The sequence below is a fragment of the Lynx canadensis genome, chromosome B3 (genome assembly GCF_007474595.2).
Source record: "Lynx canadensis isolate LIC74 chromosome B3, mLynCan4.pri.v2, whole genome shotgun sequence".
Lineage (NCBI taxonomy): Eukaryota > Metazoa > Chordata > Mammalia > Carnivora > Felidae > Lynx > Lynx canadensis.
In genome coordinates, this window is record NC_044308.2 from 122,294,633 (window position 1) to 122,318,474 (window position 23,842).

Here is a 23,842-nt window from a genome sequence, read left to right on the forward strand (position 1 = left end):
ACAGGCTCCAGGCTCCGAGCGGTCAGCACAGAGCCCGACGCGGGGCTCGAACTCACGGACCGCGAGATCATGACCGGAGCCGAAGTCGGCTGCTTAACCGACTGAGCCACCCAGGCACCCCAAGGAAATTTTAATAATATTCTTCCAATCCATGAACACAGAATATCTTGCCAGTTATTTGTGTCTTCAATTCATTAGTGTCTTATAATTTTCAGTGTATAGGTCTTGGTTAAATTTATTCTGAGATATTTTATTTTTGACGCAATTATAAGTGGGATTTTCATAATTTCTCTTTCTGATTATTCATTATTAGTGCATAGAAACCCAACAGATTTTTGCATGCTGATTCTGTATCCTGCAACTTTACTGAATTTGTTTATTCTGATGGTTTTTTGGTGGATTGCTTAGGGTTTTCTATATATAATATGTTATCTGCAAATAGTGGCAGTTTTACTTCTTCTTTCCCAATTTGGATGCCTTTTACTTCCTCTTGCCTAATTGCTCTTGCTAGGGCTTCCAGTACTGTGTTGAATAAAAGAGGTGAGAGTGGGCATCCTTGCCCTGTTCCTGATCTTAGAGGAAAAGTTTTCAGCCTTTCACCATGGAGTATGATGTTAGCTGTGGGCTTATCATATATGGCCTTTATTATGCTGAGGTATGTTCCCCTGTATCTACTTTGTTGAGAGTTTTTAATCATTAATGAGTGTTGAATTTTGTCAGATGCATTTTCTGCATTGTTGAGATGATCTGATTTTTATCCCTCATTTTGTTAATATAGTGTAAGAAATCTACATTAAAAAAGATTTTGGTATAATATGACTTCACTCATATGAGGACTTTAAGATACAAAACAGATGAACATAAGGGAAGGGAAGCAAAATAATATAAAAACTGGGAGGGGGACAAAACATAAGAGACTCTTAAATATGGAGAACAAACAGAGGGTTGCTAGAGGGGTTGTGGGAGGGGGGATGGACTAAATGGGTAAAGGGCTTAAGAAATCTACTCTTGAAATCATTGTTGCACCATGTGCTAACTTACTTGGATGTAAATTATAAAAAATAAATTATTAGATTAAAAAAAAGATTTTAGGGGTGCCTGTGTGGCTTAGTTGGTTAAGCCTCCAGTTCTTGATTTTGGCTCAGGTCATGATTTTGCAGTTTGTGAGATTGAGCCCCGTGAGATCTGACAGCGCAGAGCCTGCTCGGGATTCTCTCTCTCTGTCTCTCTCTGCCCCTCCCCTACTTGTGCATGCACACATGCTTTCTCGAAATAAATAAACTTTTAAAAAAATAAATAAGATTTTATTTTTGAGTTAAATTTATCCTCAACATGGGGCTCAAACTTACAACCCTGAGGTCAAGAGTCTCACGCTCTATCCACTGAGCCAGCCAGGCACCCCCGAGATCTGCATTTTTGAAATGGTATTTTTACAGGTATTCCTCTGACCATACGTTAGAAATGTTGGATTAGGAAAAGAAGACTGCCAAGGAGAAAAACAACAGAATTATAAAAATTATTGAGTCCAGAAAGGGTCAAGAAAGGAGAGACAAAGAAATAGAACAGGTAGGAAAAATAGAAGACATAGAAGAAAATGCTAAAATTAAATCTAAATACATAGGTTATATTAATTGCAAAAAGAGAAAAATCAACTATATGTTGTTTAAAGAAACAGTATAAATTTAAGTTGAAAGTAGAAGAATGGAATAAGATGTACCTGTGAATACTTAAAAAAAAAAAAAAATCTGTGGGATGCCTGGGTGGCTCAGTCGGTTGAACCTCTGACTCTTGATTTTGGCTCAGGTCTGTAGGATTGAGCCCCGTGTCAGGTTCTGTGCCGAGCATGGAGCCTGCTTAAGATTCTCTCTCTCTTCTTCTGCCCCTCTTCCCCACTTGTGTTCTTTCACTCAAATAAAATTAAAGATTTTAAGAAAATCTGTGGCTATACTATGAGGCATGAGTCCAAATACATTTTAAAGAAAATGAAGACAAGACTGTGTGTAGCAATAGTTTTCATACAAAGAGGAAACAGAGGCACAGAGCAGGGAGGGGATGGTCACAGACTGACTCCAAAGCAGAGCAAACAGTGATGGCCTGAATCTTCCTGCTGCTTCTATACAGGTTTGCACGTGTGGATGACTTGGTGATTCACTTCTCCTGGGTGGGACTTCTCCCCTGGTACCTGCAGCTATGGTCGAGGATTTTAGTCTGATATAGAGTTCCCAGAAATTGAAGAGGAAGCAGCCCATTGGGTACAGTGACCTCCAAATGCTCCAACAGTCCACCTGGTGGGCTGAGCTGGTACAAGTAGGGTGGGGAAGGGTATCAAAGAGCCTTGAGCCCACTTGATCCTACCGACTGGGAGTATGTTTGGTTGAACAGATCAAATCAGCACGTGGACATCGAATCCCTAACGCATAGTATCCTGCAAGACTGTGAGTGGATGGTGTACTAATAGTCATGGTATTTGCCTTCAGGCAAAACTTCAGGGAGCTCACAATCTAGACAGGGAGCAGTTTACTCTAACTGAAATAAATATTTTGGAAATCAGCCAGACACTGAGAGCTTATCTGGCTGATTCTGACCAGCTGCCATTTTGGCTGTGGCCTGAGCACTTCAGACCTGGGCACAGAGGGCTAATGATGCCTATATGTGCATGGTGGTACAAATAATAGTTACAAGTAATGGTGGTTAGCATGTTCTGCCACTTCCCCTGTTTAAAATAGCACCTCTGTCACATATTCATCATCCTAACTCTTACCGTCTTTTTCTTCTCCGTACTTAATACCAGTTGCTATTCTAATATATGTCTGTTTGCTTCTGATCTGTTGTCCCATCTAGTGTGTAAGTCCATGTGGGCAAGAACTTTGTTTTGCTCCTTCTGTCCCCAGTGCCTAGAATGGTGCCTGGCACTGTGGAAGGAAAAATGACCTTGAGAGTTGGCTGTGCCAGGTACTCTGCTAAGCCTTTTATGTACATGATCTCATTTTATCCCAACAACTTTTGAGGCAGCTACCCCAAAAACGAGGAAACAGAGATCAGCAAGATTGAGAAAATGGCCCAAGGTTGTATAATCTATTAAGTGGCGGAGCCTGCATTTGAATCCTGGTCTGACTAACTATGGAACTCAACTGTTCCTTTTCTCTGCTTTCCTTTGGCAGGGTCTGGGGACATGGCCCGAAAGGCTCTCAAGCTTGCTTCGTGGACCGGCATGGCTCTTGCTGCCTCTGGCTTCTTCCTCTACAGCAACAAGTACTTGGATCCTAATGACTTTGGTGCTGTCAGGGTGGGCAGAGCAGTTGCAACGGTAGGTTTTTCTTATTGTCAGGGTGGCAGAGGAACTGCTGTATTACCTGCAGGTGTTTGTACATGTAACAGATATACGTGCCAGCCACACGTGTGGAGCTGCATGTGTGCCCTTCCTTGTGCAAAGCTCCCTCTGCACAGTGCACAGGCATGGGTGTGCACCCTCAGGCACCTATATTCCTGTACGCCCAACCTCTGTCATACTAAGCCGAAATAGAATGGGATTGCACAGGGTCTCTGTTCTGAAGCTTTGACATGTTAGATTCTGTATGTAATTTTAGAGACAGACCTGGACCGGTGCTCCTCAGCAAATGTACGTGGAAAGACTTTGCAGCCTTGATTAAACTCTACCAGAAAACTTGGCTTTCTCTTCAGTGTGCTAGTGTGAGTGGTTCCTGATGCAGGGCTCATACTCAGAACATCTGGGCCTTGGAAAACTTTGGGGCTCCCCTCCAACCCTCAATCTAATCTGAGGGGTCCTGGGTGGCTCAATCAGTTGAATGTCTAACTTTGGCTCAGGTCATGATCTAATGGTTTGTGAGTTCGAGCCCTGCATCGGGCTCACTACTGTCCACACAAAGCCCACTTTGGATCTTCTGTCCCTCCCCACTTCTTTGCCCCTCCCCTACTCACACTCTCTCTCAAAAATAGATACACATTAAAAAAAAAAGAGCATCTTAGTTGAATATTTCACCATTAGAAGTTTTCTCCAGTGGCTCAAGAACATCCTCCCTGTTGAATCATGTCCTCCTAACTCTGCTGAAAGGAGCTCTCCCAAACATGCATATATAACTGCCCCATTTGTGGGTCATTTGCCACATGCTTCGTGCTTTCTTGCCTCCTCTGTCTGCTGCAGGATGAACTCATCCTTTCTTCCCCTTGGCATAGATATACTCTGTGCGCTGTCTGTTTGGGTTGTTGTCTGATCATTTCCTTTATACTCAGTGTTGTGAAGTCTTCTCCCTAGCTAGTCATAGAATCTAATGGACAAATAGATAAATAGATAGGCCATAGAGTATGAAATGATTCCTGAGTGTTTATCAAGTGCTTTTTGGGGGCCCAGTGTGGTCTTTACAGGCTTTGAGAGGTAGAAATGTACCGTCCTACCCACACCCAGCTTTGAAGGAGGTGATGGTTGAGGAGTGCTCATGTGAATGGGTCAAAAAGCAATGGATTTGTTTTAAAGCCATGGATCGGATCAAGATGTGTGATTCAGGTGACCACTGCTACGGGACCTCAGACACAAGAGTGAGACCCGTAGGCCGGGAGTCAGGATGAGTGTCCTAGGGGAAGCAGGCTTTGATGGAACCTTAGGGGTTTGAATATAGTTGACCCTTAACAACGGGTTAGGGTGCTGACACCCATGCAGTCAAAAATCCACGTATAACTTTTGACTCCCCCAGAGCTTAACCACTAATAGCCTACTGTTGACCGGAAGTCTTACAGATAACATGAAGAGTCGATTAACACATTGTATGTCATATGTATTATATACTGTATTCTTATAATAAAGTAATCTAGAAAAAAATGTTATTAAGAAAATCATAAGGAAAGAGTGCCTGGGTGGCTCAGTTGATAAAACGTCTGACTCGGCTCAGGCCATGATATCATGGTTCATGGGTTTGAGCCCTATGTCCGGCTCTCTGCTGTCAGTGCAGGGCCCGTTTCGAATCCTCTGTCTCCCTCTCTCTCTGCCTCTCCCCCCACCACTCTCTCGCACATGGGTATGCTCTCTCTCAAAAATAAATAAACGTTAAAAAAAAAACCATAAAGAACATACATTTACAGTACCATACGGTAATTTACCGGTAAAACCCCACATGTAAGCGGGCCTGCACAGTTCAAACCCATGTTGTTCAAGGGCCAGCTGTAGCTGGGAATGAGGGAAGAAGGCATTTACCAGTGATTTATAAACCAGCCACTAGGCTGTGCATTCTTTGAAGGCCAGGGCTCTGGTCTTGATTGGCCTTGTGCTTTGTTCAGTGACCAACTCTTGTTCGTGGTTGGTGCTCAACACATTTATATCGAGTGGAATAAAGCTTTGGGAGTGTAGACAAGGGAGCAGACTCCTCTAGGTATCAGCCTTGTAAGCCTCTTACCTTCCAGGGGCCTCAGTTGCTCAGTTCTAAAAAGGAAGGGTTGGCCTAGGTAATCCTCAAGCCTCCTCCATGTCTGAGATATCTGGAAGCCTGTAATTTCCTGATTTCACCAAGAACATGGGGACTTCTCCTAGACTTTTGGCCAAGGGACCCAGAATCAAAACTTAGGCTGTTAGAGCAAACATAAATGTAAAACGATGTTTACTTGTGGTAATACGTTTATCCAACAGCATTCGTTCAACTAGTCTTTACTGAGCATTTACCTGTGTGTCTGGCACTGTAAAAAGGGGCTGGGATGCAGTGATGAGCAGGAAGGACAAGACTCTGTGTTTATAGAGCTGAAATTCTAGCAAAGAGGAGATAGTCCACCTACCAGGAAACAAATGAGTGAGGTAATTTCGGATAGGATAATTTTGTTATGATGAATAATTGAGAGTTCCTGGTGGGTGGGGCAGCCTTCGATTAGGGCTCTCTGCAGAGGTGGCATTTGTGCAGAGCTCTGACTGACAGGAGGAAGCCGGCCAGGCTAAGATCTGGGGGCAGAGCATCGCAGCGGAGGGGTTGTCTACTTCTCTAGACACACTGCCTCTGTCAGGGGCCGGCAGCTGTGGGACCGGGTGGATGAGCGATATTGAATGTCCAGGTGCTAAGCCTCTCGTTTCCTTGGTTCACAGACAGCTGTCATCAGTTATGACTATCTCACCTCCTTGAGGAGTGTCCCCTATGGTTCAGAGGAGTACTTGCAGCTTCTATCCAAGGTAAGGAACCCTGGGCCCAGCTGAGCCAGGCCAAGACTGGGTAAGTCCTGAAGTACCTGCCAAGCCAGCGAGCTTTCTATGTGGAGCTGAAGGGGGGCAGGGGCTGTGCGAGGATTGAGGCTGGAGGCTTGGAGGCAAAGAGCAGAGGATTTTTCCTCATTGGAGGTGTTTTTGTGCTGATGGGCCAGGCTACCAGGCTGACATCAAGCTGGATCCTGTGATACTGAGGTTATTAATCTACAAGGCACTGTTGGGGAGGCTGGTGTATGTTTCTGGGGAGCACAAGGTGTCTGGGATGACTCAGGAGGGATGAAGGCTCTGTTCCTGAGATAACTCAGTTGGCTTCTGAAGTGCTTTGTCAGGCAAAACCCAGTTGAAAGAGGTTAATTGCTTTCCTGTCCTCTCAAGGCTACACTGGGGCTTCCTGTTAGGGCTCTGAGTGGAGCTGTTGACCCCACTCCCTGTCTCCTCACTTGGAACCGTCAGTTGATTTTGATGCTACAATGAGATGAGTTGGGGCATCACACAAGAGGGCATTTTTTTGGATGTGAGTTGAGTTTGGGGTCAAGTGTAGATACTTTTGGTTCCTCCAGAGAGAGGTTTGTGATAGATCTGTATGTCTTTGCTCAGCCTGCAATGCCCTTGGCCCCTTAGAAAATCTCTAGTCATCCTTCTGGTCTCAGCTCAAATACCTCTCCTCCGTGACACTTTTCCTTCTCAATCATTCCTGGTGGATGGGGTAATTAATTTTAAAGTTTTTATTTAAACTTTTCATTATACAAATTCCAACCATTAACAAGAGTAGAGAGAATAGTATAATGAACCCTATGGAACTATCATCCAACTTCAGACATTATCAACATTTTGCCAATCTTGTGTCATCTACTCTCTATTCATTCATTTATTTTTGCTGAAATATTTAAATTTTTAAAAATATTTATTTGTGAGAGAGAGACAGAGAATGAGTGGAGGAGGGCCAGAGAGAGAGGGAGACACAGAATTTGAAGCAGACTCCAGGGTCTGAGCTGTCAGCACAGAGTCTGATGCGGGTCTCGAACTCCTGAACCGTGACATCATGACCTGAGCCAAAGTAGGATGCTTAACGACTCAGCCATCCAGGAGCCCCTTTGCTCAAATATTTAAAAGCAAATCTTAGGCATTATATTATTTCATCTGTAACTACTTCACTTTGTATCTCTAATAGATAAGTACCTTAAAAAAACTATGATACCATACTCCTAATTAACAAAATTAATAATATGTCCTTAATTTCTTTTTTTAATTAAAAAAATTTTTTAATGTTTATTTTTTGAGAGAGAGAGACAGAACGTCAGTGGAGGAGGGGCAGAGAGAGAGAGGGAGGCACAGAATCTGAAGCAGTTCTAGGCTGTGTCAGCACAGAGCCCGACGCTGGGCTTAAACTCACGAGCTACATGATCATTACCTGAGCCAAAGTTGGCGCTTAACGACTGAGCCACCCAGGAGCCCCTGTCCTTAATAATTTCTAATATCTAGTGTATACTCAAATATCCCTGGTCCCCAAAATGTTTTTGTTTTTTTTTTAAAGTTGGTTCATTGCAATCTGGATCCAAATGAAGTGGCATATATTGCATTAGGAAACAGCAACCAAAATCTTCTCCAATCTATAATATCTCTCTTTCCTCCTCCCCCTCCTTTTTTGAGCTATTTGCTTATTGAAGAAAGCAGATCATTTGTCCTGTAGAATTTTGCATATTCAGGATTTGGCTGATTGCGTCCTCAAAGTGTTGTTTAATGGGAACTAGAGTCACCTGGCATGCGATTCCAAGTTTGAACATAGAAACATTTGAACATAGAAAATGATCCTCCTCCTGCTGTTCTTCACATAGCTAGTTTTCCTGCCTGGGAGTGATGATCATCTTGTCCTGTGTATCCTTCCAGAGATATCTTCCTGTTTGAATTTAATCACTCTGTCACCTTTATTCCTACGAAAGATGATAATTGGTTACATGTCTCTCACTTTAGAATATAGATTCTTTTAGATCAGGGATTGGCTCATCTTTTCCATATTTTCTACTTCTAGAGATGATGCCTAGGACTGAGTTGACTTAATATCTGTTTCAGGCTGCACCCTGCTAGCTCCTTCCTCGGGAGAGGACCTAGAAAGGGTGCTAGGTTTGTATTCGGAAGACCTGAGTTTGTGTTCTGTCTTTGGGATGGTCATTTAGCCTTTGGAGCTGCCATTTTCCTTTCTGGAGACTGCCGTTGGCTATGCCACATATTGCAGATTATATAGATATCTGAGAGGGTGCGTTGTGAAATGTAAATGTCCAGCAGGTTTCAAAAGTAAGTCCAATGTCTACTGGGAGATGTTCTCCCATGAGGACAGAGACTTGGTCTGTCTGTGTATCTCCATGTCTGTAGCACCTACAGCAGTACCTCAGACATGGTAGGTCGTGAATAAAGGTTTGTTGAACAAATGAATGAACGAAATGTTAGTTTGTATTGGAAAAACTCAAAGCCCTCCATTTCTGGGACTTAATGCCAAACTCCTGCCTTTCCCGGCCCCTCTTTCTCCATCTAACCAGTGCTCCGGGCCTTGGGGCCCCCAGAGTGACGTTCTGCACAGAGGCCAGGCCGAGACACAGGGGCAAGTGCTCTGCAGAGGAACAGGGGATGGGTAATGTGCAGACAGTTGCCCTCACGTGTAAGTCATCTGAAAGACAGTGGTGCCGCAGCTCCTGGAGAAGTTGGCGACTTTGGGGGTTGCAGGAAGGAAGGTGCAGTGTGATATTTGACAGGAGGGCAGCATGTGGTAGTTGGCACCGATAACAGGGGTGCAGACTGGTCCCTGGGAGTTGTGCCTGGGAAGGGGAGCTGGCTGGCACTAAAGAGCACGAGTAAATACTGCAAGAGTGTGTTCTTCCATTGGAATGCTTATCTGTTCTTGTCTTCGTGACTGATAAAAGAATGAGTGAAGGGTAAAACATAATTATCTTACCTGTCAAGCCAGTGTCCCCAGGTCCCGGAGTATGCTAGAGCCAAGAGACAGTGACTTAGAGAAGCACTTTCAAGGTTGGCGCTCAGCTGGCTGGTATCTCAGTGACTCAGCTTCACATCAGGAGGGGGTAGGAGTCAAAGTGAAGTAGTGTTTTTTAGGGGCTCAGTGGCACTTTTTGGGCAGCTCAGAGGGTGTGGCAAAGCCCCAGGGCTTTGGAGAACCAGACTCTCGGTGTCCAGGATGCTTATAAACAGAGATGACAGGTGTGAACCAGTATATCCACAAGGCAGAAAGAAGTCACAGCTGGTATGGATGTCCAGACTGGACTGGAGGAGGCAGGATTGCGTTGATTCTGACCAAGGGGTTGGGGTGTGGTAGACATACATTAAATTTTCAGTCCCAGAGCCATTCTTGTTTTGGGAAGTAGCATCCAAAACTTCTTTTGGGGAGCCACTCATGTTTCATGTAGTCACCATGAGGTTTGAGTGAGGCTTACCCCATCCTCAGCTCCAAGAGGGGGCACTTGACTTAGGTCATCTATAGAGTCCATTCCTCTGGTCCTAGAGATTGGTTCAAGGATGGGCATTTGAACCAGTATTGGTCAGTGAACATCAGGTCCAGGACTTTTGAGGGTATTCCCCACAGGACACTGCCTTTTCTGCTGTATTAGCTGTGGGTATAGGATGTTGACTCGAGCTGCTGGAAGCCATTTTGCCACCATGAGGGGAAAACCTGTCTGTGAATGGAGTCAGTATTGTGGAGGGAAGTAGCCATTTGAGTCCCTAGATCTTGCTGAGCCTGAAATAGACTTTCTAGTTATATGTGCCAGGAAATTCTTTTTTTTGCTCCAGATGGTTTGAGATCAGTTTTCTGTTACTTACAATCAAATGAATCCTGATACACTGGGGATTCTTGGAGAAGCATGCTGGATTTTTTTTTAAGTTTATTCATTTATTTTGAGAGAAACAGAGAGAGGGTGCAAGCAAGGGAGGAGCAGAGTGAGAAGAGGACATAGGATCCAAAGTGGGCAGAGAGCTTGATGTGGGGCTTGAACTCGTGAACCATGAGATCATGACCTGAGCTAAAGTCAGGTGCTTAACTGACTGAGCCACCCAGGCACCGCATAAGAAGCATGCTGGATCTTGAAACACAGTTAAGGTTTTGATCACAAAAGGTCTGGTAATTCAAAGAAATAAATGAAATAGAAATTCCAAGGTCTAAATAGGGTGAGGAGAGGTTTGCATGGTGCAGAGTAGTATTTGAGCCATTTTGGCCCTGGAGCCAGGTTCTTAGGCTCGTGGCCTGCCACCAAGCACCTGTACTTCTCTGTCTGTAAAGTGGGGGCCGTGGCCTTTGCCTCAGCTAAATTTGTAAGAGGTGAGAAGCTTTATTTAATTAAATACTGTGGATTATTTAATCTAGCTAGAGAGGAGATCAAAGTGCACAAGGGTTGCCTCAGCGGCTCCTTATCGTTTTGATGAACAAATTAATGATTTCCTATTTTCCTTATTTCTCCATTTGTTAATTGGCATTCTTTTGTGAGCCATCCCTTCTCCTTCAGTTGTTTAATTATTTTTATCACTGTGAACTCATGGATATTTATTTTATTCTACAGGTACCAATCCAAAGCAATCATCAGTTCATTGTTCCAATTATTCTAATTTTGGTCATTGGGAGCTCTTTCAGGTTGATTCCTGTGTCCTTTTGTATGTCTCAATTCTTTACTGAGCAGTATCTTATCTTTTTTCTTTTTTTTTCTTTTTTTAATTTACATCCAAGTTAGTTAGCATACAGTGCAACAATGATTTCAGGAGTAGATTTCCTTATTGTCCCTTACCCATTTAGCCCATCCCCCCCTTCCACAACCCTCCTGTAACCCTCTGTTTGTTCTCCATATTTAAGAGTCTCTTTTGTTTTGTCCGTTTTTATATTATTTTTGCTTCTCTTCCCTTGTGTTCATCTTTTCTGTGTCTTAAAGTCCTCATGAGTGAAGTCATATGATATTTGTCTTTCTCTAATTTCACTTAGCATAATACCCTCTAGCTCCATCCACGTTGTTGCGAATGGCAAGATTTCATTCTTTTTGATTGCCGAGTAATACTCCATTGTATATATTTACCACATCTTCTTTATTCATTCATCCATTGATGGACATTTGGGCTCTTTCCATACTTTGGCTATTGTTAATAGTGAGCACTATCCTATCTTTCTAAGCCCCAGACTCCTCTTGTATTTTCCTTGCCCCAGCCCCAGCCCCAGGATCAATCACTTCTCCAAAGAGCCCTGGCTCCTTTTCTTGGAGAATGGTATTTAGAAACCAAGATGTTGGTGCTAGGTCTGCGTATTGCTCCCAGAGTGCCATTGTTTCTAGCCCCTCCCAGAAGACAGGGCTAGGAAATATATGTATGTGTACTTACTCATGCATACACACACTCATCTATTAAAAAACCATGAGTTCATACTGATATCTCCAATTTCAGTCTAACATCATAGAGTTTATTTTAACTTTCTCCCATTCCTTATGTGTAACTTACTTCTCTGACAGTGAGAAACCTGCCTCTTATTATCTATAATATATTCATGTACACTTGTTCAACCCTAATATACCCTAAGACAGTTAAGACTCCCAAGGTATATCAGAGCAGAGAGAGTGGCCCAAGCTGGGTGAGATTGAATGAGTTAAGTGGGTATTTGAGCTGGGTTTGGAAAGGGGGTAGGGTTAAAACATGTAACACTGCGGACAGGTGATTTTGGCTGAGGTTGATGGGTAAAATTTTGGGGGTTGTCTATAAGAAACAGAGATTAGTTCGATGTTACTTGGGACTAGGGTATGGGTGAGTGAAGGGGCATAGCGGCAAAGAGAATTAGAGCTAGGTCACAGAGGGATGAGAGGCCAAGTTTTATACCAGATGTAGTAGGGAGCTATGGCAAGTTCTTGGGTAAAATATTTTAAGCCTTCAGGGAATAAGAATGCTTAAAGTCATCAGTCACTGAATATTTTTTGTGCTTCTGCACTATAGACAATGAGTAGAAGCATATGAGCCGGAGGGTGGGGGGAGACCAGGGGGAGAGAGAGGGAGGTATAGGGAGAGAGTGAGATCACAGGTGGTGCATCTTTCTTTGTTAATCAGAGTCCTAATGTAGGAGGGACCTCAGCTGCTGCTGTGACTGGGAAGTTTTTTTTTTTTAGCCGAATCCAATTTCTTGTTTCTGAGCAGGTCACTGGGCTTCTGTTGTATCAGATGCTTCAGGTCAGCAGTGTGTGTGTGTGTCATATTAATTGTTCTAGTACTTACGACTTGGGCCGGAGGAGGTAACAATTAATACTCTTTTCCTCTTTGTCTGAGAAGCAGAGCCAAGGAGATGCAGGTCTCTGCCAGGAAGAGCTCAAAATGTCGGCTTTATTACTGATAAATGCTGGGCTGGCGCCTGTGTCTTGGGTCTGTGAGCAAGTGGGCTTGTTGAACTTTCACTCCTGAATTTGATAGACTTGCCACGCAGGCACATTCATGGCAGGACAAACCTCTCACATGGGAGCCTGCCTCTTAGGGCAGGGAAGGGCTGAGTATCAGTGTCCTGCGGGTGTGTACAGATCCCAAAAAGGGAGGGGAGTGGAAGGGGTGGACTGAGCATGAAATGTTTCCTTTCCCCAATTCACCATTCTGATTGCCGATTCGTCCTCCCATGGAGAGTGAGAGGGAGAAGAGAGGTCAAGAGCAGTACACCCCTAGTGGGGCTCCTATATAACTTAGAGATAGGAGGTTCACCAGCAGTACTTACCTGAAGATAAGAGGTTGCTGTAAGAACCTTTAGTGCCCATTAAATTCTGCTAACATTTATACCTGACTTTGTTTAGGGACACAGCAGCTTTGGGCTTGGGTGTGGGATAACAATTTCAACATTACTGAAATGTGCATTTAGAGGGAAGGATCATATGTTGTCAGCTTTTAGAACCATGGCATGTGGTAGGGTGTTTTGGGGGAAAAGGATACTGATGAGAGGAGTGGAGTAAGGGGCTTAGGTGGGGGGATAACTCTATTTATAATTATGCCATTGACCTTGAGAAAGGTATTTTCAGCACCAGTTAGCTCAGGCCTCTGATGTACAGACAGAACTGAAGGTCTAGAGGCGTGATAGGATTTCTTTAAGTGCCCCCCCTCCCCTGACTCTGCAGTTTTGTGGCAGATCTTGGGCTTGGACTTGGACATCTAGATCTTGCCTGATCTCATGTTCTTTGCACTTTAACACCTGGTTGTCTCCTTGTTTATCCATTTGCAACCTGGGGGAAAGCACCAAGTTGGATAGAAGTTGCCTGTGCAGCCACTCTTGCCAACCAGCTGCTGCTGCTGAGTTGCTTCTCCCCTGGGTCCATTCCCCTGGTGTGAGCCCTCAGGCTGTGGTCCTGCGGGGATGGGTTTGGAAACACAGAGGAGGAGGAAGAAGGGCCATAGAACCTCCTCCTGGGAATTCCTTTTTTTTTTTTTTTTTTTTAAGTTAATTTATTTTTGAGAGAGACAGAGATAGTGTGATTAGGGGAAGGGCAGAGGGAGGGAGAGAGAGAGTCCCAAGCAGGCTCTGTCCTATCAGCATAGAGCTCCATGCAGGGCTCGAAGTCACGAAACCATGAGATCATGACTTGAGCTGAAATCAAGAGTCAGATGCTTAACTGACTGAGCCACCCAGGTGCCCCGGGAATTCCTTTTTGTATTTAATCAGTCAACCAAAGAGTTAATTCAACAAATATTTGGAATTTGCATTTCATAGTGGAGGGAGGTATAGACCCTCCAAAAGGAATCCGTAGATGCTAGCTCCTTGCTTTGGGAAAGGGTTTCGACTCGTAAGCTATGGAACAACTGCCAGTTTTGAGGATAAGTGTGCTACCAGCTTAGTGAAGGTATGATGACTCAAGCAGTGTTTTAAAGATCTTCTTGCCCAGCAGGGGGAACTGTAGCAGTGTCTGGCTCGTCAGGCATATTCTCTGAAACCTGGGGACTGTCCTGGCCAAACCAGGACATGTCTTCACCGTTCTTCCAGCCATCTGTTTCAACAAACCTTAACTGAGCCTGCTCTGTGCCAGGGCTTGCATGAGGCTCAGCCTCAGAAGATGTAAAGGGAAATAAGACTTGACCTCTGCCCTCCAGTTGCTCACAGTCCAGTGGGGGAAGCAGGGATGAAATCACCAGTTGCAGAAGGATCGATTTATCTTCATTCCAGCTTTGGCTCCTGACAGCAGCTAACTTCCAGCCAAGGAGTGGGGGGTGGGGAGGGTAGGAGCCTTGCATGGGAGGGGCTCCTAACCCATCATGGGGGGTGAGGGTGGAGTGCATACCTAGGAAGGCCTCCTCTGGTGTAGTGGTATCTACTTGGGCCACTGTTCCTCTGTGTGTGCACAGTAAACCTGGTGTGGAAGCTTTTGGTGAGTTTTTGTGTACTCTGTCCCTAAGACCCCCTTTTGCTGCTTTCATTTCTCATCCTGGAACATTTGTCAGAAAGTCTTCTATACAGAAGAGGAGGAGAGAAATGGAATCCTTGCTGTCTTGGTGACTGGCTTTCTCAGAGTTTGTGATAATTTTTGCAGGAGCATGAGCTGCATTTAATTTGCTCTGCTTGGGTCATCTAAGGACCAGGCCTGTGGAACAGGGAGCCAGAGTCTGAAATGGCAGCCAGTGCCTCCTTTTTAGCTTTCTGTGTACCCAGACCTTTCTGAGTACTGCATTGCAAACCTGCAGAACTTTCTGCAGTGGCCCTGATTCGGGAAGAGTTCCACAGAAGTAGGAACTGGGACCTGGGCATGGTCTGGGGAGAGATGTGGCGGGTCTCCTTCTGTCCTTGGGGACCCTGGAGGGAAATGTGGCTTGACTCGGGCTTCTCCCTGGAGGTTGCACTCGCTGTGCGGTGGCTTCTCTGTAGTTCTCAGACAAGGCGTGCAAATGTCAAGTTGTCTTCTTGATTGCTCTAGACTTATCAGCGACCTATGGACCTGCATACCCCTTGTATTTTTAAAAGCATGTGAAATGTATGAGACCTAAGGAAAGGTATAGAAAATAATTTAGTGGTCACTCGTATACTCACTGCATAATTTCAGAAACAATCCTTACCCATACAATTGTAGCCTCCTGGGTACTACCCTGATTCCAGCCTTCCTCCTACAAAAGCAGAAGCAAGCACTATTTTGAATTCATTGGTTGGCCTTCCTATGTACTTCTTTGTAACCAACTATTCGTGTATTTATATGATATTTTTCATCCTGTTGACTTTTTCCTTTACTTGGTTTTGTTTTAAGGAAAATTACAGGCTTGATAGACTAACTGTCTCTTTTTTGGGGGTCTGCATATGCAAATAAGAAGTGCCCTGGGTACCACCTGAAATTGCTGCTTATACCGTCTTTGTGCATGCTATCGCTGGTGCCAGGTCACCCCTTGAAGAAGCAGGCTGCAGCATCTGTAGCAGATGCTGGGCCAGACTCTGGCTTGCACCCATCCTTGCCTCGGTCTTTCCCCTGCTGGGTGTCGCCACTCTGTCCAGCTCTTCTCTTGTCTTAGCTCACCCTATTTATCTCCTGAGGCTGATTCAGACTTGAAGCTGCCTGATAGGATGGTATTTGCTGCTGCTCAGAAACCATGATCTCTTTCCAGAGGCCACAGCAGAAATGAAATAAAATAAGCCCTTGTGTTTCTGGTGATGGGATGCCATTGCCATGTGCTGGGCATCTCTCTGTACTGGCCAGCGCAATTAATGGCATTAGCCAGTTCCTCGTTTGCCTTACACAGGCTGCCTGGGCACACAGGGCTGGCTTCTTCCTGCCACAGAGCTGATCACCACTTGCCCCTGCTTCCTGGTTCTTGTGGGAGGGTGGAGGAGGCCAGAGTGCCCTGCTTCTCAGGGATAGTGCTATGTTAAGGTTAGCCTACATCAAATGGGGCAGGAGCTGGAGGAACCCCAGCTGGAGAACCTGACCTTGTCCATCTCAGACTCCATCTCAGACTAGCTATGCTGGGCTTCTCATTACTTTATTGCTTTCCCCACTAAAAACCCCACACCGTTGCCTTTCCTGCCCTGGATTGGGTGCTTCCACCGTGACCCAGCTGTTTTCTACTTGTGCTGAACAGTGCTGGGGAACGGGGTAGTGCTGGGGAGTGGGATGATGCTACGTGATGAGAGATGCCATAAACTAGGACTTTCTTACTGCAAAGGTAATTTAGTACTGCAATGGGTTACCAGGGACAGCTGTGAAATCTGTATCTGGAAGGGCAGCTTTCCAGAAACAGAAGAGATTCTGTCTGTCTGTAATGGAGGTGGGAATGTGACAGCTCACTGGTGGTTTCTAACTTGTCACACGATCAGAGACCCCTGAGGGTCTTACAAAGTGCAGAGACCCCTGAGGGTCTTATAAAGGAGCCTTATAAAGTGCAGATTCCTAGACTCTGTACTCTAAAGATTTGTTTCCAGTGATTCTGGGGTGAGGCCTGGAAAGCTGTATTTTTAATGAGTTCCCCAGGCAGGCTTCTGATGTTAAGAACAAGTGTTTACATTGATTGAATCCTGTGGGAAAGGCACTGCACTAAGGGTTCTTTCTATATTATCTCCTTTAACTTCATGGCAATCTGAGGTAGATACTATTGTCATCATCTCCATTTTACAGATGAAGAAACAGATTAAGTGACTTGTCCAAGGGTCTGTGGCTAGTAAGCAGGTGTATTAGCTTCCTGTAATTGCCATAACAAGTTATCACCAATTGGGTGGCCAGTGACAACAGAAATTTATTCTCTCACAGTTCTGGAAGCCAGAAGTCCAAAATCAAGGTGCTAGCGGGGCCGTATTCCTTCTGGTGGCTTCAGACACGCCTTGTGGCTGCATCACTCCAGTCTTTTCCTCTGTCTTCTCTTGCTTATGAGGACACTTGTCATGGGGTTTAGGGCCTATCTGGGCAGTCCAGAGAGATCTCATCTCAAGATTCTTAGTTACATCTACAGAGATCCTTTTTTCTGAATAAGGTCATAATCACAAGTCCAGGGGGTTAGGACAAAGGCATATCTTTTGGAGTGCCACCATTTGACCCACTACAGGGTCTTCGATTTAGTCACAAATAGTGTGGCTCCCAAGCCTGTGTTTATAACTGTGTGACTCCTGGCTCTCTGATCTGGACTGGATGAGCTTCAAGGGTTCCTCCAGACCAGCAGCCAAGGCATGAGTTTCCTTATTGTGCAAGGGAGTTTGGGCTATTTGTCAAGTCTTGACAAACCAGTGCTTTCCTTGCCTTCTCTCCCACCCCCTCAGCCCTTTACTGTTGTTCCTGAAACCTTTGAGCTAATTTATTCCTGACTCCGAAATTCTCACATCTTCATGTACTCAGGAGGTTAGGCCACAGGGGCTGTGAGGCCTAACTCCTACTGGCAGGGGTGGGATGCATTTCTCCTGCCTCAGCGTCCACGTCTCCAAAATGGGAATTGCTAGAATAGCAGGGGTAGATGGAAGGCCGTGAAATAACTAATAAAGTTGGTGGAAGGCAGTCTGCAGCTATAAGGTTGATGGAGACGCTTGTTAACCACACTAATAATCTAAGAGCCTGTTCTTGATTTCCCCGCTTCTCACTGTCTTGGCCCCAAGCAGCTATTTTCTACCAAATTAAAATCCACTCAGCTCCCTTCCTGTTCCTGAATAAAAACTACCCTCAAAGCTCTTGCCTGTTACAGCAAGACTTTTTAATAGACTTTTCCTTGTAGAACCGTGAGACATATGTCCAATTAGCAGAATAACTTCACTTAAATATACAAATAAACTGTTGACTGATAATGGTGCGACATATGTGAAGCTAATTTAAGGCAACGTGTCTCGGAAGCTGGGGTACTGCCCCCTCCCTCACCCTCAGATCCCATGCCCCACACTCTGCAGGACGAAGAGGGATGTCTCCAGGCTCTGCCTGATCACAGTGCAGAGCACCTAAGCCACTCACTGTTCATACAGCCAATTATGTAGCAAATTTTAATTGAACACCTGCTATGGGCCAGGCACTGTGCGAGGTGCTAGGTATACGGTGGCCTATTCTTGAGGGGATAGGAGATATTTAACAGTGGTGGAACTCATGAGAACATCCTTTCCAGGAGGGCAGGTGTCTGTTCTGCTTGCTGCTGTATCTTCAGCACTTAAAACAGTGCTTGGCACACAGTGGGCTCTTTTTAGTGCATCAGTGAGTTAAGTAAACAAGATAATGTTGGCTCTTGCTGAATGTCCGAAAAGAGATAAACTGTGGTCATGGAATAAAAAGCGACCAAAGCTGGGCTGGGGAAGGGGTCTCTGGTGTAGGTTTTCCAGTTGACACGGGAAAGTGATGGAAGAGCAGCAGGTGAAGAGCAGAGAGAGTATTGTTGCCGGAAGAGGCAGGACGGGCTGCCTCATTTATAGGGCTTAGTGCAAAATGGGGCTTTGGGTTTCCGGCTGGGGGTGGGGAAGTTAGTCTCCCCTTTCCGTGGCCCTGCAGCCCCAACACACCATGAATGGGCAGCCCCCAAGAGATTGCTGCCTCAGTGCTGGTATGTACTCAGGGTCTGGGTTGGGGGTGGGTGAGGGATCCCTGCTGAGTCTCCTGTTGAACTTGCCCTGGTGAAGCTGGTCTAAATTGGGGAGGGATACTGTGTGCCGTGTGCGTGAGTCTACCCTGCCTAAACTTACACTCAAGCCCCCAGCGGGGACGGAGGATAGTGGCAGAATGCAGGTCTTCTCCACCAGTGTGACATGATTGCCACTGTGAGTGGAGAAGCAGCCTGGCTGTGTGGTGGGGAGACTGTGTGCAACCAGGGCATGGGGCTGGGGTGGGGCGTGGTCAGCCGGAGAACTCGCTGGGGAGGTGGGACTGTGTTTGGGAGCTGAATCCCCCTGGGGCCTGCTGCTTTGTCCCATCTGGCTTCATTTGCAAAACACAAATTCAAAGATAAAATGAAGAATTTCGGGACGCCTGGGTGGCTCAGTCGGTTAAGTGTCTGACTTGGGCTTAGGTCACGATCTCACTGTCCGCGAGTTCGAGCCCCGCGTCGGGCTCTGTGCTGACTGCTTCAGAACCTGGATCCTGTTTCAGATTCTGTGTCTCCCTCTCTCTCTGACCCTCCCCCGTTCATGCTCTGTCTCTCCCTGTCTCAAAAATAAATAAAACGTTAAAAAAAAATTAAAAAAAAAAAAAAAAGAATTTCAAGCCAGCTACTGTATTGGTTTCCTACTGCTGCTATAACAAACTACCACAAACTTAGCGGCTTAAAATACTACTTTATTCCCTTACGGTTCTGGAGGTCAGAAGTCTGAAAGGCTTCTCTCTGGACTAAAATGAATGCGTCAGCAGGGCCGTGTTCTTTCTGGAGTCTCTTGGGGAGAACTCACTTGTTTTTCTTGCCTGCATTCCTTGGCTCATGGCCCCCATTCTCCATCTTCAAAGCTGGCAACATCCGGCCAAGTCCTTGTCCTGCTGCCGGCTCTCTGGTTCTCTTTTTCCACTTCCCTCTTCCACTTGAAAGAACCACCTAATCATCTGAGGTCATCTCTCTAGCTCAAGGTCAGCTATCAGCAACCTTAACTTCATCTGCAACTTTATTTCCCCTTTGCCGCATAGGTAATATGGTCACACGTTTCAGCGAGTAGGTGGTGGGCATCTTTGTTGGGGTGCAGGCACTATTTTGTCTTCCACATTAAACCATGAGTGTGGGGTCCTTCCAAGGGTGGGCCTTCCTTTTTTTTTTTTTTTAATTTTTTTTAATGTTTATTTTTGAGAGAGAGAGAGACAGAGAGAGACAGAGAACATGAGCGGGAGAAGGAGCAGAGAAAGAGGGAGACACAGAATCTGAAATAGGCTCCAGGCTCCGAGCTGTCTGCACAGAGCCCGACGCAGGGCTCGAACTCACAAACCGTGAGATCATGACCTGAGCCAAAGCCGGATGCTCAACCGATTGAGCCACCCAGGCACCCCCAAGGGTGGGCCTTCCAAGTGTGGCTGCACTGGTCACGTGCCCATGAAGCTGGCCCTCTGAGAAGATTGCAGCGTAAAAGCCTTGAGATGGGAATGAGCTTGGCTTTGTTCAGGGCCCTGAAAGGAGGCCAATGGGATGGAGTAGAGTGAATCACAGGACGAGTGGTACAAAATGAGGCAGGAGAGGCCGGCTTGGGCCAAGAACACAGGGCTTCTCGGCCACAAGGAAAGGTTAAGAACAGCAGGCTAGTTAGGATCTGTCTTTGAACCTTAAAAAAAAAAAACAAAAAAACTCCTGTATGAAAATTCAAATGCAATTAAAAAGTAGGAAATATGATGAACCCTGGCACCTAGATCTAAAATATGTTGCTATAATTCTTTCACTTATTTTTTTTCTGCTGAAGAATTTTAAATTGCAGAAATCATGCCATTTCACCTGTAATTTCAGCGTGTATCTCTAATAGCTGATGTTTTCTAAGTATTCCCCTCATTATCACAATGCGTGAAATTAGTGAGAGTTCTTTAATTTCTTCTAATTCCTATACGTGTTATGTTGTCCCCCCAAATGCTCCTACCACTGACCTTCACATCGCACATGTGCTTTGCACGTGTTCCCTCTTTCTGAGGTCAGAGTGAGGCCTCCTTCCCTGTGTCGAGGATCTTGCTTTCTCTTCCTTGCTACCAGCCCCCAAGATCTCAAGGCTGTGAGAAAATGAAAAAGACTCCTGTCCCAGACCCAAGCCCATGGCCTGAACAGGGATGATGGGGAAGGGAGGGGAAGCAGGCTGGCTGGATATGTTATTCTGCTTGTGGCCTAACATTTATTCTTCTTGTCTGTAATTGCCATTCCAGAAATGCCCTCGCTCTTCTAGCCACAGAGCAACTGTTGAGAACAAATTAATTATGCATCTTCTCAGTGTGTGTGATTAAGGGGCAGATGGAGAGAAGGGTTCTCTTCAGTTTTTCTGGCAACTAGGTTCCCAAATGGATGCTTTCCAGACCAAAGAGTGCATGTCCTGGGCTCCTGTGGGCATCTGGATTTGTCTGTGTGGTGGCAGCCTTGCTCACTGGCACGCAGAGTCACAAGTTGCCAGTAATAATATTATTAATCCCTTAAATTTGCAGCACATTCACTGTTTGCTGAGGGCTTGCGCACTCACATCAGTTCATTTGTTGGGATTTCAGGGATGCTGGAACAACTTTCTTTGCTTAATACCTCCCTAAATCATTGCTGATACTTGTAATTCTACCATTAGAGATTAATTCCTTTGGCCTAAAACTCTGTTCCCTATTAAAATGCAAGTATCCTTGGCAGCTGTGATGCATGTTTTATTCATGAAGCCTTCTCAGCCACTAGCAGCTGCCCTCCCCAAATGCCCCCTCCTACAACTTTCTTTTTAGGATGGCCTTCTCTGAAACAGAACCTATATTTGGAACGTATCCCATTTCATAGAACTCTGTTCTCTCAGTTGCCGAGGCTGGAAAAATGGACAGGTAAAGAAACTCCTGCTAAGGTGGCAACGACGGATAATTTCCGGTATTATCACCTCTAGTGTGTATTTGGAACTTTCTGGAAACACAGTGCTTAATGCAAAGGAACCTGTATCCCTTCATCCTGTCATGTCATCCTGCCATGGTCTTGGATCTCCTCTTTATCGGGTTCCCTTACAGGAGCAGAGGAAAGGGGCCTGGCAGGACCATGTTGAGAGCAGATACAGTCTGTATAACACAGATCAGGCATTGGTTTGGGGCGTTGTTTATCCTAAAGATGAAAAAAGTAGAGCTGGCCATGTGTAACATAATGTCCATTTTGCAGATGGAAGACTGAGGTATAATGATGATCTGGTTGCAGTGGGACTAGAATTAAATTTTTGCCTTTAGAACCCCAGTAACACAGTTGTAAATTCTGAGAGTCGGAAGACACCTTAGAAACAATCTAGCTCTGGGAAGGCAAATGCATTTCATTTGCCAACTCCAGTTGTAGGTAGTGGTTGTCTGACCGCGGCGTAGAGAATGAGCATGTCTTCACGTGGGCTCAGTGAATGTGTGTTGTGGTTGGTCGCTGATGTCTGATGTGAGCCGTGGGTATGGTAATAGGGGGGAGACATGTATGCCACCCACGCTTTTGCTGCTTCTGTCCAACCTCTCATTTTACAAATAGGCCAGCTGAGGTCCAGAAAGCTGGGAGGATTTGTTCAGGACTTGTACAGTAGGAGCGGTAAGTTAGAGGCAGAATTGGTCCGGAATCCAGGGTTCTTGAGTTCTGGTTTGGAACCTTTTCATCTGATTGAGCTAGGTATTCTAACAAGCGTTTCACTGTTGCTAGGGAGCGTTGCGGTCTTAAAGTCACACTACCTGGGTTCAGATCCCAGCTCTGCCACCAGTTAGCTATGTGCCCTTGGCTGGGCAATGTAACTTCTTTGAGCCATTGCTGCTTCATCTGTAAAATAGGTGATAATATTTGTGCCTACCTTATGGGGTGGTTATGGAGTGAAATAAGACAACACACATATAAAGTGTTTAGATGAGAACCTAACACCTAGTAAATAGTAAGTGAATATTAGTAACTTAATCTAAACATTAAGTTTTATTTTATTGTCCTTTTAGATTCTTGCTCGATAGTCACCCCCTTTGCAGAATTTAGACACCTGCTCTTGTCCTTCCCTGTTGAATGCTCTGCGATCTTCTGGGTTTGCAGTACTCTTGGAATTTGTAATTTGGTGATGAAAATTCCCGCAGTACCAATAATCAGGTGTGAGATGGTGCCAGGTCTGTCAATGCCTGCTCTTCTGGATGTCCTACTTCACAGAAGTTTGCTTTGGTTTCGGACATGTGACGAAACCCTGGAGGCCTGCTGTGGTTCTCCGAGGGCCAGCTGCCAAAAGGGGTCCTGGTGACCATTTTGCCTGGTTTTTCCTCTGATTGGAACATTGCTATAACATCTCCCCCAGACAGTCCCTGCTCCCTTATGCCAGTGTGTTCCTCGTCTGCAGACTGGGTGTCCGTGCCCAGCTGGTGCCAGCCTTGTCCCTCACACCCATTTCTCCTATGGGCTTAGACGGCAGGGCCCAGTCAGAGCCCAGACCCGAAAGCTGTGCTGTGGTTACTTCCATGCCTTAGTGTAGCCGCGCAGGCTGTCGGTAGTGGTTCCCTTTGGGTGGCCTTGACAGGGAGGCCTGGGGAGTTGGAGGAGTCCAAGATCGTCCTGGGAGTCTGGCCAGGGGTGACTCCTGCAGGATGAATGGTCTGCCCCTGGCATTATTTGACCTTGCCTCCTGGTAGAGTGGCATTTCCTGATGGCAGCGGTGTCCAGAGCCCCCTTGGAGAGTTTTTAGGGAATGGCAGCGGTGGGGAGGGCTGCCTGGGTGGTGTGTGGTGATGGGCGTGTGGCTTCTGTTGAGTGAATCATCACTGGGTTCAGTCTTGCCTGGTTGCAGAGAATAAAACCTCTGCTTCAGACCCTCGAGGAGGCCTTCTTGGGGTCTGTCTGCTCCCTGAGAAAGGGATGAGGACTATGGGAAGGAGGCTGCCCTCCTTGGAAGATGGCTCCAGCATCATCCCTCACATTTGGAAGCTCTGTTGCCCTGGCCTCTCACCTTGGGCCCAGCCTGGTCTGGTTGCAACCTGGCCATGTGTGCAGTTGCCTCCCTGCTGTTTGTCATCTAGAGCAGAGCCTATGGTCATAGCCACAGAGGTGCAGCATGGGCTGGGCCCGGCTTTGTCCCAGGGAGGCACAGACAAATGGAAG

At 45.8% G+C, this 23,842-nt stretch overlaps 1 protein-coding gene across 2 annotated transcripts in view; it reads left to right on the forward strand.

Annotated features, from left to right (window-relative positions):
• The window catches only part of ADCK1 (aarF domain containing kinase 1), a 123,231-nt gene that overhangs the window by 9,008 nt on the left and 90,381 nt on the right, over nucleotides 1–23,842 (forward strand). For both annotated transcript variants that reach the window (XM_030319678.1, XM_030319679.1), the window contains exons 2-3: nucleotides 3,162–3,307; nucleotides 6,080–6,163. In XM_030319678.1, coding sequence (XP_030175538.1) covers nucleotides 3,173–3,307; nucleotides 6,080–6,163 — 219 coding nt within the window. In that variant the 5' untranslated portion in view covers nucleotides 3,162–3,172. The remainder of the gene's footprint in view (nucleotides 1–3,161; nucleotides 3,308–6,079; nucleotides 6,164–23,842) is intronic.